This window comes from Salmo trutta, chromosome 29 (assembly GCF_901001165.1).
Source record: "Salmo trutta chromosome 29, fSalTru1.1, whole genome shotgun sequence".
Lineage (NCBI taxonomy): Eukaryota > Metazoa > Chordata > Actinopteri > Salmoniformes > Salmonidae > Salmo > Salmo trutta.
In genome coordinates this window covers 8037288-8055973 of record NC_042985.1, presented here as the reverse complement: position 1 = coordinate 8055973, position 18686 = coordinate 8037288, and the positions used below count along the sequence as shown (strand labels likewise).

Genomic DNA, 18686 nt, shown 5'->3' with positions numbered 1-18686 from the left:
TAGGGAGATCTTCTGCCCCATAAATGTGGATGTGTCAAGTATGGGTGAGATGAGTGTTCAGGCTATAGGTGACACAATAGAGAATGACATTTCCCACAGAACGAAAAACCTTTTTGGAACCAAATCCACCTTTTGTTCGCCCAGATACAGAAATCCCTCCCTAGAAACAGACTGGTGGAAAAAGATGTCTCCTATTCTGAATAAGAAACGAGAATACAGAGTGTAGAATAATCTCCCTAAAGAACAGAGTCAAGCGTTAGATAAATGATAGTGCATAATGCTGATAAGGGTGGAGCAGTGGGGTTGTTAAAACTGAATAATAATGTGAATGAGATCCAGGGACAATTAAACACCACCACTTTCTCCCTGTATATGTATGTGATTCTATAGACATGATTAACCCCCTTAAGACAATCCACAATATCAATAGTGATACTTATCGCTTGCTTTGATGTTGAATCCCTGTATACAAACATCCCCCACCAGGGAGGCCTAGCTTTAGCACGGACCTATACAGGAAGCCGACTGACAGGAAGCCCCTGTTAAAACCAATCAAGCATCCCAGAAAAGTGTTAGAAACAAGAAACCCCCCACATTAATATGTAGCCTAAGAAACAAGGTTCATGAAATCGATAACTTGTTAGTAACAGATGACATTCATATTCTGACTCTCTGAAACCCACTTAGATAATACCTTTGATGATACAGTGGAAGCAATACATGGTTATAACATCTACAGAAAATAACAAATGCAAATGGGGGCGGTGTTTTGTGGTCTATATTCATAGCCACATTCCTGTAAAGCTTAGAGAGGATCTCATGTTAAATACTGTTGAAGTAATATGGCTATAGGTTCACCTGCCTCACCTAAAGACTATTCTTGTGGGAAGTTGCTATAGACCACCAAGTTCTAACAGTCAGTATCTGGATAATATGTGTGAAATGCTTGATAATGTATGTGATATCAACAGAAAGGTATATTTTCTGGGTGACCTTAATATTGATTGGCTTTCATCAAGCTTCCCACTCAAGAAAAAGCTTCAAACTGTAACCAGTGCCTGGAACCTGGTTCAGGTTATCAGTCGACCTACCAGGGTATTTACAAACAGCAAAGGAATGAAATCATCCACATGTATTGATCACATCTTTACTAATGCAGCAGAAATCTGCTTTAAAACAGTACACATGGATTTTGTAGTAGTGGCCTGAGGGAACACACTTAATGTGTTGTGAAAAGTGTTATGAAATGTAATGTCATATAACTACCTTAATGTTGCTGGACCCCAGGAAGCGGAGCTGTAATAGGATCCTTAATAAATCCAAATAGCTTCCACCCTACACCCCTGAAAAAGAGCCTCTCTATCAGACAATACAGTCGCATACGCAGGATCTGTAGAACAAAGAATAACTATGACAAACAAGCCGACTGTCTGGATGAGCGTTTCAGACAGCGAGGTTATCAGAGGAATGGCTGCATGACGCAACGGATCATTACAAAAATATGACCCAGGATTACAGCCTGACGCCCAAACCACCCTGCCCCCTGACTGACGGGTTCAGCGCTTCCTTCCGTACTCCCCACTTAGTAAACAGTTGGACCACATCATTAAAAAACACTGGTACATATAGAGCACTGATCCACAACTGGAGAAGACATGTAAAGAACCCCCGCGGGTCGTCTTCAGACGCACCCCCAACATCAGTCCAATGGTGCTGAGGTCTGATCTTCCACCGGTGCCACATATCACTTTTCTAGACAATGTGCCGGACGGTAATTAAAGATGTGGCCAATGTACCCAGTGTAACTTTATGAACAGATGCACAATGTTCAATCACCCTATCACGGGCAAGGCCATTAAGATAAAGGGCATCATCACGTCTTACACAAAAAATGTGGTATACCTGATCAAGTGTATATCATCTATGCTATGTAGGAAAAAAGAAACAAGTTCTGAAAACAAGGATAGCAGAACACAGGAGTAATATCAGGACTCTTGGCCAGAGAAACCCTTTGGCTGAGCATTTCATGGAGGCTCGTCACATCAGCTCTCTGAGATACCATTGTATCGAACATGTTAAGACTCCAAGGAGGGGGGAGATACTGATAGTCTATTACGGAAAAGAGAAATGTATTGAATTCACCGTTTGTCCACCATGTCTCCTAAAGGTCTGAACCAAGAGTTTGATATCAGAACATGTATCACATGAATATGTCACGTTGAATTGTCCTGCCATCCAGGTCTCCACTTAGACATTTTGTACATATATATTAGATTTTCTGTAACTACTACCTGTAACTACTACCTGTAACTATTACCTGTAACTACTACCTGTAACTACTACCTGTAACTACTACCTGTAACTATTACCTGTAACTACTACCTGTAACTACTACCTGTAACTACTACATGTAACTACTACCTGTAACTACTACCTGTAACTACTACCTGTAACTACTACCTGTAACTACTACCTGTAACCATCTCATTGTCATTGATATCAAATGATTAAAGGTGCACAAGTTGTTTTTGAAATAGGTCAGTGTAATTATATCTACAGGCACCACGCATTCTGCACATCATGGTCATATGGACGGGTGTTACATTTTACATTTACATCAGTTAGCAGACGCTCTTATCCAGAGCGACTTACAAATTGGTGCATTCACCTTATGATATCCAGTGGAACAACCACTTTACAATAGTACATCTATATCTTTTTTTTTTGGGGGGGGGGGGGTAGAAGGATTACTTTATCCTATCCCAGGTATTCCTTAAAGAGGTGGGGTTTCAGGTATCTCTGGAAGGTGGTGATTGACTCCGCTGTCCTGGCGTCGTGAGGGAGCTTGTTCCACCATTGGGGTGCCAGAGCAGCGAACAGTTTTGACTGGGCTGAGCGGGAACTGTGCTTCCTCAGAGGTAGGGGGGCCAGCAGGCCAGTGTTAAACAGTTTCCAACGTGATCTTTACTATGACATTTGTTTTTACTGTTCCCTAGGTTTTAACTTGGACGACCTTTATGACCAAGTCTACCTCTGTGATTAATTAGGATTGACTGGCGCAAAAGCAGTGATGTAAAGTACTTAAGTAAAAATACTTGAAAGTACTACTTAAGTCATTTTTTGGGGTATCTGTACTTTACTATTTATATTTTTGACAACTTTATACTTTTACGTCACTACATTCCTAAAGAAAATTATGTACTTTTTACTCCATACATTTTCCCTGACACCCAAAAGTTCTCGTTACATTTTGAATGCTTAGCCGGATTGGAAAATGGTCTAATTCACACCCTTATCAAGAGAACATTCCTGCTACTACCTCTGATCTGGCGGACTCACCAAACACAAACGCTTCGTTTGTAAATTATGTCTGAGGGTTGGAGTGTGCCCCTTGCTATCCATAAATTTAAAAAAAAAACAAGAAAATGGTGCCATCTGGTTTGCTTAATATAAGGATTTTGAAATAATTTATACTTTTAATTTTGAAACTTATGTATATTTTAGCTATTACATTTACTTTTGATACTTAAGTATATTTAAAACCAAATACTTTTACTCAAGTAGGATTTCACCAGATTTTACATTTACATTTTTGGTCATTTAGCAGACGCTCTTATCCAGAGCGATTTACAGTAGTGAATGCATACATTTCATATAGTGAATCATCTAGAGGCAGTGTAGTGAATTCATACATCTCTTATCCAGAGCGATTTACAGTAGTGAATGCAGACATTTCATATAGTGAATCATCTAGAGGCAGTGTAGTGAATTCATACATCTCTTATCCAGAGCGATTTACAGTAGTGAATGCAGACATTTCATATAGTGAATCATCTAGAGGCAGTGTAGTGAATTCATACATCTCTTATCCAGAGCGATTTACAGTAGTGAATACATACATTTCATACTTTTTTTTCTCCGCACATGACTTCCACTTTTTCTTGAGTCATTTTCTATTAAGATCTCTTTACTTTACTCAAGTATGACAATTGGATACTTTTTCCACCACTGCGCAAAAGTGAATTGAATTGTTTCCACACCGACCATGCATCATGTATGTAATGATCATGTGAGGTGAAGCGTGTATATTTTGGGATGTGAGCACTCAGTCTGTTTGACCTGGCGAAGATCCGTTTCGGATCGAAACGTTGTCAATAAAGTGGTGAATTGTGAGCATAAACAGTGTGTGGGCCTTCCTGCTCTTCCCATTCAGCCTGTCTCATCAGACCCTTCCAGTCATGAAGGTCAGTGCTGAGGATGTTCCCAGTAAATCCACAACTAATCCAGACAATTTCCCATTCACACAGAAATGGGAAATCACCATGAGTTACTGAGTTCACCATCACCATGAGTTACTGAGTTCACCATCACCATGAGTTACTGAGTTCACATCACCATGAGTTACTGAGTTCACCATCACCATTAGTTACTGAGTTCACCATCACCATGAGTTACTTAGTTCGCCCTCCTACTGAGTTACTTAGTTCACCCTCCTACTGAGTTACTTAGTTCACCCTCCTACTGAGTTACTTAGTTCACCCTGCTACTGAGTTAGTTAGTTCACCCTCCTACTGAGTTAGTTAGTTCACCCTCCTACTGAGTTACTTAGTTCACCATCCCACTGAGTTACTTAGTTCACCATCCCACTGAGTTACACTGCCATTCAAAAGTTTTAGAACACCTACTCATTCCAATGGTTTTTCTTTATTTTTACTATTTTCTACATTGTAGAATAATAGTGAAGACATCAAACTATGAAATAACAGATATGGAATCATGTAGTAACCAAAAAAGTTTTAAACAAATCAAAATATATTGTTTATTTGGAATTCTTCAAATAGCCACCCTTTGCCTTGATGACAGCTTTGTACACTCTTGACATTCTCTCAACCAGTGGTAGTCACCTGGAATGCATTTCAAATAACAGGTGTGCCTTCTTAAAAAGTTAATATGTCAAATTTCTTTCCTTCTTAAAGCGTTTGAGTCAATCAGTTGTGGTGTGACAAGGTAGGGTGGTATACAGAAGATAGCCCTATTTGGTAAAAGACCAAGTCCATATTATGGCAATAACAATTCAAATAAGCAAAGAGAAACGACAGTCCATCATTACTTTAAGACATGAAGGTAAGTCAATACGGAACATTTCAAGAACTTTGAACGTTTCTTCAAGTGCAGTCGCAAAAACCATCAAGCGCTATGATGAAACTGTCTCTCATGAGGACCGCCACAGGAATGGAAGACCCAGAGTTACCTCTGCTGCAGAGGATACGTTCATTAGAGTTACCAGCCTTAGAAATGGTAGCCCAAATAAATGCTTCAGAGTTCAAGTAACAGTCACATCTCAACATCAACTGTTCAGAGGAGACTGTGTGAATCAGGCCTTTGTGGTCGAATTGCTGCAAAGAAACCACTTCTAAAGGACACCAATAAGAAGAAGAGACTTGCTTGGGCCAATGACCCAACACACCTCCAGGCTGTGTAAGGGCTATTTTACCAAGAATTAGAGTGATGGAATGCTGCATCAGATGACCTGGCCTCTACAATCCCCCGGCCTCAAAGAAATTGAGATGGTTTGGGATGAGTCGGACCGCAGATTGAAGGACTAGCAGCCAACAAGTGCTCGGCATATGTGGGATCTCCTTCAAGACTGTTGGAAAAGCATTCAAGGTGAAACTGGTTGAGAAATGCTAAGAGTATGCAAAGCTGTCATCAAGGCAAAGGGTAGCTATTTGAAGAATCTCAAATATAAAATATATTTTGATTTGTTTAACACTTTTTTGTTTACTACATGATTCCATATGTGTTATTACATAGTTTTGATGTCTTCAGTATTATTATACAATGTAGAAAATAATAAAAAAGAAAGAAAAACCCTTGAATGAGTAGGTGTTCTAAAACTTTGGACCGGTAGTGTACTTAGTTCACCATCACCATGTGTTAGTTAGTTCACCCTCCCACAGGGTTAGTTCATTCACCATCCTACTGAGCTGGTTCGTTCACCATCCTACTGAGCTAGTTAGTTCACCATCCTACTGAGATAGTTAGTTCACCATCCTACTGAGCTAGTTAGTTCACCATCCTACTGAGCTAGTTAGTTCACCATCCTACTGAGATAGTTAGTTCACCATCCTACTGAGCTGGTTCGTTCACCATCCTACTGAGCTAATTAGTTCACCATCCTACTGAGCTAGTTAGTTCACCATCCTACTGAGATAGTTAGTTCACCATCCTACTGAGATAGTTAGTTCACCATCCTACTGAGATAGTTAGTTCACCATCCTGCTGAGATAGTTAGTTCACCATTTAATGAGTGTTATTTTCTCATCTCCCACGCCTGCCAGACTACCAGTGACTCTTCTCATGTTTAAACTATCTCTGAATAGTAACTGGTAAGATACTGTCGAGGACCATGGCTTGCTGAAAACAAAAAGCCTGTGCACGTCGTGATTGCATTCAATTTATTCCATGTGTAACTCTGTGTTGCTGTTTGTGTCACACTGCTTTGCTTTATCTTGGCCAGGTCGCAGTTGTAAATGAGAACTTGTTCTCAACTGGCCTACCTAGTTAAAAAAGGTGAAATAAAAAATAAAAATAAATAAAAAATCCTTTAATGATGGAATCCTTAATGGTGAAACTGCCACGTTTGTTTGCGATATTACAACAACAAAGAAGTGACTGCAAACAATGAACACTGCTACACCAGAGAAGAGGAGAGGAGAGGAGAGGAGAGGAGAGGAGAGGAGAGGAGAGGAGAGGAGAGGAGAGGAGAGGAGAGGAGAGGAGAGGAGAGGAGAGGAGGAGAGGGATCTGGACCAGAACATTACAGGATAAAATGTCTCTGAAGCCTGACAATGATATACATCTACTTGAATTAACTAACAGAACCCATTGATTAGGAGATGACCCCAGAACTGGGCACTCATGTCCTGTCACATTGTCATGATCTGCTTAGTAGACATTACTTCACACAATATCACTCCATACACACACACTACATTCCCCAGGTGCAGGGTGCAGTGTGAGGGATAATAGTGGGCAGATGGCACATGGTGCTAATTAGCAGCACTGTTAACCATGCCCTTCTATCTATCAGTGTTACCACCTGATACAGACATGGCATAGAGTGGAGGAGACTAGAAACCACACTAGTGGACCCTACTGACCATAACTTACCATCCACTGACCATTACAACAGGCCAGCATGTGACCGACCGGGTATCGACCCAGGGTTGTCTGTGTGCCTCAAGACAGTGTTTAGCCCACTGAGCTAAAGTCTAGGCATTACAGGTGGTAGATGAGGAAGATCTGAATGACCCCCATGCTAATACAAACAGTACTCTCTCTCTCAAGACACTATCAGCAGGTTTATAGATAACTTGTGTAGTAATCACGTTTCCTCAATTCAATGCAGTTCTGAATAGAAATCACACTGTCAACCACTGACTACATCAAGCAGTATGCACAGTCATGACAATAGACAGACTGGAAGGGTTTTTCTTCACCACTGGCTTGAAGAATTGACAGAGGAAGTTCAGATTTTCATATTCCACAGAGACAAGCACACCTATCAATACACACGTTCACAACACAGACAAATCAGATGGTTGAAGACCCGTACAAATACAGTCAAGTGGCATGCAATTGCCTAAAGGGCCTACAGACACAGCGTCGATTTCACACGTATCTGTGTCTCAAATGTAGGTTTGGACCGTATACGACGTTCCGTCGGTCTGTTTGAAGTGTATAGCTGCCTTTAAGCCCTAGAACTGGGAGAACAAGAGATGGAATTAAAGATGTCCCAAACTTCAGCTCTCAAACACTATGAGGAAAATGAACTCAGCAGGGAAGTTGAGACTGAGACACACACACAAACACACACACACACAGTCCTCCGTTTCCCTGACATCTCTGTCCACACCGTGATTAACTTTGACACACTAAATCAGTGCAATGAGGTAAAGCGGGACCCCAGCCACCCAAGCCATGGCCTGTTCTCCCCACTTCCATCACTAAGACACGGGCAGTACAGGAGCATCATGGCAACAACTGGAAGACAGGCCAAGAGCTTCTACCACCAGACCATCAGGCTGCTGAATAGACACCACTAGTCAGCTGTTTCTACCACCAGACCATCAGGCTGCTGAATAGACACCACTGGTCAGCTGTTTCTACCACCAGACCATCAGGCTGCTGAATAGACACCACTAGTCAGCTGTTTCTACCCCCAGACCATCAGGCTGCTGAATAGACACCACTAGTCAGCTGTTTCTACCTCCAGACCATCAGGCTGCTGAATAGACACCACTAGTCAGCTGTTTCTACCACCAGACCATCAGGCTGCTGAATAGACACCAGTAGTCGGTCTGGTGGTAGAAACAGCTATCAGACTGCTGAATAGACACCACTAGTCAGCTGTTTCTACCACCAGACCATCAGGCTGCTGAATAGACACCACCAGTCAGCTGTTTCTACCCCCAGACCATCAGGCTGCTGAATAGACACCACTAGTCAGCTGTTTCTACGTCCAGACCATCAGGCTGCTTAATAGACACCACTAGTCGGTCTGGTGGTAGAAACAGCCATCAGACTGCTGAATAGACACCACTAGTCAGCTGTTTCTACCACCAGACCATCAGGCTGCTGAATAGACACCACTAGTCAGCTGTTTCTACCTCCAGACCATCAGGCTGCTGAATAGACACCACTAGTCAGCTGTTTCTACCACCAGACCATCAGGCTGCTGAATAGACACCACTAGTCAGCTGTTTCTACCCCCAGACCATCAGGCTGCTGAATAGACACCACGAGTCAGCTGTTTCTACCACCAGACCATCAGGCTGCTGAATAGACACCACTAGTCAGCTGTTTCTACCTCCAGACCATCAGACTGCTGAATAGACACCACTAGTCAGCTGTTTCTACCACCAGACCATCAGGCTGCTGAATAGACACCACTAGTCAGCTGTTTCTACCTCCAGACCATCAGGCTGCTGAATAGACAACACTGGTCAGCTGTTTCTACCACCAGACCATCAGGCTGCTGAATAGACACCACTAGTCAGCTGTTTCTACCACCAGACCATCAGGCTGCTGAATAGACACCACTAGTCAGCTGTTTCTACCACCAGACCATCAGGCTGCTGAATAGACACCACTAGTCAGCTGTTTCTACCACCAGACCATCAGGCTGCTGAATAGACACCACTAGTCAGCTGTTTCTACCACCAGACCATCAGGCTGCTGAATAGACACCACTAGTCAGCTGTTTCTACCACCAGACCATCAGGCTGCTGAATAGACACCACTAGTCAGCTGTTTCTACCACCAGACCATCAGGCTGCTGAATAGACACCACTAGTCAGCTGTTTCCACCCCCAGACCATCAGGCTGCTGAATAGACACCACTAGTCAGCTGTTTCTACCACCAGACCATCAGACTGCTGAATAGACACCACTAGTCAGCTGTTTCTACCACCAGACCATCAGGCTGCTGAATAGACACCACTAGTCAGCTGTTTCTACCACCAGACCATCAGGCTGCTGAATAGACACCACTAGTCGGTCTAGTGGTAGAAACAGCTATCAGACTGCTGAATAGACACCACTAGTCAGCTGTTTCTACCACCAGACCATCAGGCTGCTGAATAGACACCACTAGTCAGCTGTTTCTACCCCCAGACCATCAGGCTGCTGAATAGACACCACTAGTCGGTCTAGTGGTAGAAACAGCTATCAGACTGCTGAATAGACACCACTAGTCAGCTGTTTCTACGTCCAGACCATCAGGCTGCTTAATAGACACCACTAGTCGGTCTGGTGGTAGAAACAGCCATCAGACTGCTGAATAGACACCACTAGTCAGCTGTTTCTACCACCAGACCATCAGGCTGCTGAATAGACACCACTAGTCAGCTGTTTCTACCTCCAGACCATCAGGCTGCTGAATAGACACCACTAGTCAGCTGTTTCTACCACCAGACCATCAGGCTGCTGAATAGACACCACTAGTCAGCTGTTTCTACCCCCAGACCATCAGGCTGCTGAATAGACACCACTAGTCAGCTGTTTCTACCACCAGACCATCAGGCTGCTGAATAGACACCACTAGTCAGCTGTTTCTACCTCCAGACCATCAGGCTGCTGAATAGACACCACTGGTCAGCTGTTTCTACCTCCAGACCATCAGGCTGCTGAATAGACACCACTGGTCAACTGTTTCTACCACCAGACCATCAGGCTGCTGAATAGACACCACTAGTCAGCTGTTTCTACCACCAGACCATCAGGCTGCTGAATAGACACCACTAGTCAGCTGTTTCTACCCCCAGACCATCAGGCTGCTGAATAGACACCACTAGTCAGCTGTTTCTACCACCAGACTATCAGGCTGCTGAATAGACACCACTAGTCAGCTGTTTCTACCTCCAGACCATCAGGCTGCTGAACAGACACCACTGGTCAACTGTTTCTACCACCAGACCATCAGGCTGCTGAATAGACACCACTAGTCAGCTGTTTCTACCACCAGACCATCAGGCTGCTGAATAGACACCACTAGTCAGCTGTTTCTACCACCAGACCATCAGGCTGCTGAATAGACACCACTAGTCGGTCTAGTGGTAGAAACAGCTATCAGACTGCTGAATAGACACCACCAGTCAGCTGTTTCTACCACCAGACCATCAGACTGCTGAATAGACACCACTAGTCAGCTGTTTCTACCTCCAGACCATCAGGCTGCTGAATAGACACCACTGGTCAGCTGTTTCTACCCCCAGACCATCAGGCTGCTGAATAGACACCACTAGTCAGCTGTTTCTACCTCCAGACCATCAGGCTGCTGAATAGACACCACTAGTCAACTGTTTCTACCTCCAGACCATCAGGCTGCTGAATAGACACCAGTAGTCAGCTGTTTCTACCACCAGACCATCAGGCTGCTGAATAGACACCAGTAGTCAGCTGTTTCTACCACCAGACCATCAGGCTGCTGAATAGACACCACTAGTCAGCTGTTTCTACCTCCAGACCATCAGGCTGCTGAGTAGACACCACTAGTCAGCTGTTTCTACCACCAGACCATCAGGCTGCTGAATAGACACCACTAGTCAGCTGTTTCTACCTCCAGACCATCAGGCTGCTGAATAGACACCACCAGTCAGCTGTTTCTACCACCAGACCATCAGACTGCTGAATAGACACCACTAGTCAGCTGTTTCTACCTCCAGACCATCAGGCTGCTGAATAGACACCACTAGTCAGCTGTTTCTACCTCCAGACCATCAGGCTGCTGAATAGACACCACTAGTCAGCTGTTTCTACCACCAGACCATCAGGCTGCTGAATAGACACCAGTAGTCTGCTGTTTCTACCACCAGACCATCAGGCTGCTGAATAGACACCAGTAGTCAGCTGTTTCTACCTCCAGACCATCAGGCTGCTGAATAGACACCACTAGTCTGCTGTTTCTACCACCAGACCATCAGGCTGCTGAATAGACACCAGTAGTCAGCTGTTTCTACCCCCAGACCATCAGGCTGCTGAATAGACACCACTAGTCAGATACCTGCTCCCCCTGTCCCCCTCAGCATTGGACACAAGAGTCAAAGTAAGCAGCCCACCGCCCCAGGCGTAAGACTGAAGGTCAGTAGCCTGGTGAGCTGCACTGCAATCTATCATTGGAGAATTGTAACAGTCATTTTCTTGATAGAGAGAGAGAGAGGACACAGATTGGGATGTCAATAAGCAATGAGACAGCCAGTCTTTGTCCTTGCTCAGCACCATTGATTCTTCTAACCAATGAAAATGTGATGTAAAAGCAATTACATGACACAGTGTGAGGAGAGCCTCTCATAGAGTGGAGGTCTGTGAGGTTAACTTCAGTCAAAGCCATGTTGTCAGCACCAGTGTGCAATGGGCAGGTCTGCAGTAGAAGGACCTCATAGTGCTGACGTTGGGAGAAAGTGACTCTGCTCTGGAGGAAACACAGGTGGTGTAGGAATATACAGCTTATTTAGCTCTGCATAGGCTAGAGTATCACTTATCCACTGTGTGTTGGGCGGGGGAGGCTGTGTGTGTGTGTGTGTGTGTGTGGGTGTGTGTGTGTGGGGACGGGGCCACAGTACCCCCCCGTCTTAGTCTCAGTATCTATGCCGGGCGGCTAGGGTTAGTCTGTCCCATCTGATGTAATTCTCCTGTCTTGTACTGTGTGATCTTAGGCATGCTCCCATCTCTCCTTCTCTCCTCTCCTCGAGGACCTGGCCTGATGACCCCTGGTTGTCCCTGTCCCTAGTCATGCTGCTGACCCAGTTTTGGCTGTTCTACCTGCGACCATGGAACCCTGACCTGTTCACCAGACCACCTCCCCCTGCACACACTGCTCCAGTTTACTCAAGGGCCTCATACAACACTACTTCACTGACTGTTTTCAGAGGGTGCGGGAGAGAGTTGGTTACTGTAAGCTGAAGATGTGGTTCCCATAGTGACACCATGCACTGTAGTGGTTCTTTGGATTAAAGAGAGGCGAGCCACAACAAGTAAGAGCTGGCCTAGATCTGTCTAAACTAGCCAACACTTCCCCTTTAACTAACAGCCATAGTATCTACTTTAGCCTGCCATACACAGTCTGCGTGCCAGACATGGCTCCGTGAGATTAGCCGTACGCATGCCAACATGACATACAGTACAAGCTGAATCCTGGTTCAGAGAGATAAACCTTAGCAATAATACATGAGATGATGTGCGATATGGGGATTTAACACAGCCACTCTCACCAACAAACACCAGTCATGCTTAAGTCCCCATAACGCACACCCTCTTTTGATGAAAAAAGTTTACCCTGAAAGCAAGAATTCTGACCCTAAATGAATGTGGGTCTATATCACTGAGAGTTCTAGTGAAGAGGTACCCCAAAGTCTGCCTGCACGTATGACTGCCTTCATCTCTATCCATCCATGCTCATTCTAACAGCCCATTCATGCCTAGAGGTGTTTTATGAATGGCAGAGTAAACAGAGAGGGAGAGGAAATGGGGTTCTGACTAGATGGGATACAGCTTTTGTCAGATTTGACTTTTCGTAGCAAGTTAAAATAATTTACGCAGCAGGTTATGAGAACTAGGATAAGGTTAGGAAAAGGGTTAGGGTTAGCTAAAATGAAGAAAAAAAACTTTTGACATTAATTTGACAAAAGCTGTATCCCTTCTAGCCTTGATCAGGAAGTGGGAAAGAGATTGAATGGAACAGCAGATAATGGAAGGAGGGCCACTAGACTAGAACACTACACCACATAACAATGGATTCTACAAAGTACAATGAAATTGCTCCAAGAGACTGATCTATGGTCAGCGTTATGTATTTCCCCCAGTGGTTATAAAGAGGATTTGAGAAGTATAAATCTGAACCTAGATCAAATCTGGGGTAACTTCTATGCAGAGAGGTATAGTAAAGTGGTGGGCTGTGTGTTGAGTCTACTACACGCAAGCTTCCATATGTATGAGGAGTGCAGTCATGAGAAATACATTGACTATGCATCGGAGAGTTAGTGGCTACGCTTCTTCTTTCTGAAAAGGCTGCTTCTTTACCAGATTGAAGAGCAATAATCCCGACAAACTTTCCCCAATTCTCCTGGTTGCTGGAGACAAGGATTGTGCCACTACTGAAAGCTGACCCAGATGCACTGTAGGCTTGTACAAGCACACAGCACAGGCACATTACACACATGTCCACGGAGTGCAAAACATCAGGAACACAATTCTAATATTGAGTTGCACCTCCCCTTTTGCCCTCAGAAGAGCCTCAATTAGTCGCGGCATGGACTCTACAAGGTGTTGAAAGCGTTCCACAGGGATGCTGGCCCATGTTGACTCCCATTACTTCCCACAGTTGTGTCAAGTTGGCTGGATGTCCTTTGGGTGGAGGACCATTCTTGATACACACGGGAAACTGTTGAGCATGAAAAACATTGCAGAATTGCAGTTCTTGACACAAACTGGGGCGCCTGTCACCTACTACCATACCCTGTTCAAATGCACTTAAATCTTTTGTTTTGCCCATTCACCCTCTGAATGGCACACACACAATCCATGTCTCATGGCTTAACAATGCTTCTTTAACCTGTCTCCTCCCCTTCATCGACACTGATTGAAGTGGATTTAACCCGGGACATCAATAAGGAATCATAACTGACCAGGTGAAAGCTATGTCATGGAATGAGCAGTTGTTCATAATGTTCATAATGTTTTGTACACTCAGTGTTTAATATTATACGTTAGAAGAGATGTACAGGGGAGATCTGGTAACCTAACTTCTACACTCAATGTGGACGGCTCTATTAACCTCCTTATATGTGACCAGGTAATCAATACCATCCACGAACAACCACCTGTAATCTCAGCATTACCCATAAGGCACTGCAATGAAACACTGCAGAGGAACAAAAGAAATGTGTGACCATAGAGTCCATCTATACAACCCGGTGTAACGGTATAGATAACCATCATAGGAATGGACAGGAGCAGCAGTTGAGTGAGATGCACACTGGGCACAGACCTCAATTCAACACCTATTCCATGTTGGTTCAATGGAAATGACATGGAAGCAACGTTGATTCAACCAGTGTGTAACCAGTGGGAGGTCAGTTAATGTATGGACAAATATCCTAAAAACACAACAGCTACAGTCTATATTGTATGATCTAGAGTCCTATAGGCCATTAACCACAATAGCCTACATGCACTGAGAGAGAGAGAGAGAGAGAGAGAGTAAGTCCTTATCAGATCAAATCGTTGCATGATCATGATGAACAATAGACTAAGGTCATCAGTAAACAGAGGAAATAGCACAAACACCTCAGAGACAGTCTTCAGATTGAGAGGAAGAAGCAGTTGGTGAGTTACATCATAAACAATCAGGAAACAAAGAAGCCAGCTGCATTCTCGCGCAGTGTTGCAGCCTGCCGCGAGCTCAGCACAAAGCACATTCCCTATAGGCTCTGTCCATTCTCTCTCTTCCTCTCTCTCTCTCCTTTTCTCTCAGCTTTAGTAATGATGCACGCAAGTACTTAATGATACCGAAACGTTGTGCAATAGAAAATTATGAGCATTGGGACATCTCTTTCAGAGGAATTGAACAGCATGTGGTCGGTATAGCGCACGTTACGTTTTCAAAGGGCATGGTGGAGCTTTGATGGTTAACTTTTTCTGGGGATGAAAGAGTGTATTCATGATCTTGTCTCATGCATGTGTAGATGTGGCACTACTATTAAAACCCATATGCTATTCCAACACGTTATCCTGAATTTTGTAGCCTACACTTTACATAACATTTATCGAATATTGCGTCCATCCATAACAATAGCGGGCCAATCCACAGCAGTGGATTATGCAATAAATCAATGACTGTGCGCTGCCTGAAATATTAATGAATAATATTGAATATTTATCGGAACAGGAGAGGGGTACGGTTGGAGTGACAATAGGCCTATTGCAGCATTTAGCAGAAATGCTATGCATGATACATCCTCTGTTATAGCCTACAATATCCTGCGATGGACAAAACAATGGTCAAATTCGTGTGCTTCCTTACCCTCTGTGGCCTGCGCACACTGCAACAGAAGTAAGACCATTCCTATGTATAACAGACAGTTTACAGACATCCCTTCTGCTCCATCTCTTCTCCTGGTTCTCCGAAACCACCCCGCTTCTCGCACTCCTATCCATCCCGGTGAGCGCCCGTCTCCAGCCGCCGCTCCGCAGGTATGCAGTTTGGGGAAATCTCTCCGCGCACTCCTCAAACGGGGAGCCATTTGCGTTTCCAGTGAATGCATGGTTGAAGTTTCGGTCGTGAACAAGACATCTGATCAATCAATCCGTGTCTGGACAGTTAGCGAAGCGGTCCAAGGGTCTCGCCTGCTGTCCGCGGCTCAGAGGAAGAGGCATTGAGCTTTAGGGATGCGTCTCGGGGAGCGCTGCCTTCCGTCCACCCATCACTATGCGGCGCAGCGCGGCACTATGAGAGATGCGCGGTAGAGTACAAACGTCTAACATTTAGCTCAGAGCAAAAACCATTGTCCTTAAATCGATAAGTTCGGGCCAGCTTCTAGGGCCAGTTGTGACAATGTATTGTTGGGGTGTGAAATCATTTTCTGCACGGTTTTAGTGACTCCTCCAAGTCAAGCGTGTGAGAGAAAGCGTGTGCATTAGTAATGAGGGAGTTACGACCTCTGGTGGTTGTGGCAGCAGGTTGCTGTTGTCAGATTGGAGGTGATGACGGGCAAACTGGAGGCAGAGTTCAGTTGCGTTCTTCTCTCAGAGGTCAGACAGAGAGTGCTGATGTATAGATGCTGTGTGATGGTCCAAGGATAATGCCCGCTTCTGTGTTCTCTCCGGATTCTGAGTAGGAAACACAGACACCTGTCAGAGATTAGAGAGATGGTATGGACTCACACGATGAGAGGGGATAAGAGATACAGTACAAATCCTGGGTCATAATGTGCTGAAATTGGTATTTCAGAATGTGGGGTGTTACTGGGAATATTCAAGTGTGAAGCTGAGAATTCCCATTCTGATTTTAAACTGAACATAGCAATAGCATTTACCTTTACTATCTTAATCCACAAGGTGGCATTCAAGGACAACAGACAACCGCAACTTAAAAGAAGAAAAAAAATACTTAAAAAAGGTGACCTCTTTATAATATAAGCCATTTAGCTGGCCGCTTTCATCCAAAGCAACTTAGTCATGCGTGCATACATTTTACGTATGGGGCCCAGGGAATGGAACCCACTAGCCTGGTAGTGCCAGCACCATGCTCTACCAACTGAGCCATACAGATGAGACATGGAGAAGGATGAAGAGGTGAAAAACAGAAGAACCACCGGGAATGAAGAAAAGCGGCCAGAACAGTGTCCGCTGGAGAGGCACTGCTAAGGCTGTTTGTTCCACGAGGAGCTGAAAGGAATTAGTCAAGGAAGTCAGAGAAAACCTTTCATCAACCCCATTAAAGACGAGTAAGACAAGAGAGAAAGAAATCACACCGAGACAAAGTGGATTTGCAGCAATAGATTATTTTTTTTTATTCAAAGTGAATCTTGACAATAATACACCATAAAGTCTTATTTTGACACTCACCAATAGAGTCACCTGGAAAACCCGCTTAACGTGACTAAGTAGCAAAGGCTTGGTCACACCTAAATCACTGAGAACTAGAGGAAACACTATCAAACTGTTAAGAGACATCACATCCAGATAATTGGTTTTCCCAGTCCTCGTACTGTAAATATTGCACAGTGCAATTGCTACATGGCAAACTAGTGTGGCATAAAACCAACAAAAGCAAAACAAAAACAAAGCCACAAAAATAATAAAAACAAAGCCACAAAAAAATCTGCAAGTATTAAAAACAGTAACAGTTGAGATTATAACAAGTGTATTATTTAGATGAGTGATCTAAACAGATGATTCTATAAGTTGCAGCATGAATTTAACTTTGAACGGACACAGTCCACCAGAACGCCCAAACAGGGGAATACAAGTTGAGAAGTGATCAAAACCAAATAGTAAGTATTGAAGTGTAACACAGTATCACATTGAACTAATACATAGACCCTGAATCAACATCTTCACACCAGATTAGAAGATTCTTCAAAATCAGAAATTAATCATACTGCTAATTTTACAAACTGCTGTCTTCTGTTGTTACGTTTCATCTCAAAAATGTTGTACGAGTTCTCTGAAAACTGTTCATTCATGTGTCCAGTAGTTGTCATACGGAGTTATAACTGGAGAAATAAAACAGTCTAGGATCTCTCATACTTTGTATCCATCTTTGTTTTTAAGTGTGGGAGAGCTTGTGCAGGCGCATTGCTGGTGAATACCATTAAACAGGAATAAAGTTACATTTAACATGCTTATATCACTGGAGAACACATATCAAGCACTGTAGGTCTGCCAAGTTCATGCCTTGTTGTAATTTCAGCTTTTTATCTAAATAAAAGATAAGTGTCATAACAAAAGCATGAAACTGAAAACGTTGTTGATAAAACACCTGTCCGGCAATATTTTGGTGTTGAAATGTGTAATACCTTACGCTTCTCAAGAGTAATGAATTTCAAGTGATGCCACAATAATCTCCACAGAGCTCCTTAACACAACACAAACTAAATATCTATTCCAGAGCAATTCTCTATTAACAGACTCTGTTTGGTCAATCAGCCCTTTGCGAACAGCAACAGTTTGTGGTTAAAGTCTAGAAGTCCTCTGGACTGAGTTCAGAGTTCTCCTTAATTACTCAGTCCTACAATGAGTAGTGTGTTATCCACTGGTCCTGACTGTCATGGTTGCAAGGTGTTAGGTTTACTGACAAAGGGAAAGATGACAAACTTGGAGCCAGTAGTATTTCCCCACAGATTAGTGCAGCTGACCTGGTGGTGTATATGCACAGTATCGGAGTGGGGAGATGTAAGAACACTTGGTGGTACTACGACCATAACATTAAAGTATTGCATTTGCTGTTCAACAAGAGTGACTATCGAGAGGACTGTTAAATCGGCACGTCACTCAAAGAGCCTCTCGGGGTGTGTGTGTGAGAGAGAGAGAGACGTTGGTGGCCTATATCTATTAAACACACATGTCCTCTACACTACTGTCATGACAACGCTTATCAAACAAGTCTTTTTTCTAATCCCTGT

General features: G+C 43.7%; 1 protein-coding gene across 2 annotated transcripts in view; it reads right to left on the bottom strand.

Moving 5' to 3' along the window:
* The window catches only part of LOC115166846 (UPF0606 protein KIAA1549L), a 155350-nt gene extending 139625 nt beyond the window's left edge, over positions 1-15725 (bottom strand). For both annotated transcript variants that reach the window (XM_029720717.1, XM_029720718.1), the window contains exon 1: positions 15584-15725. In XM_029720717.1, coding sequence (XP_029576577.1) covers positions 15584-15653 — 70 coding nt within the window. In that variant the 5' untranslated portion in view covers positions 15654-15725. The remainder of the gene's footprint in view (positions 1-15583) is intronic.
* Positions 15726-18686: the final 2961 nt, after the last annotated feature.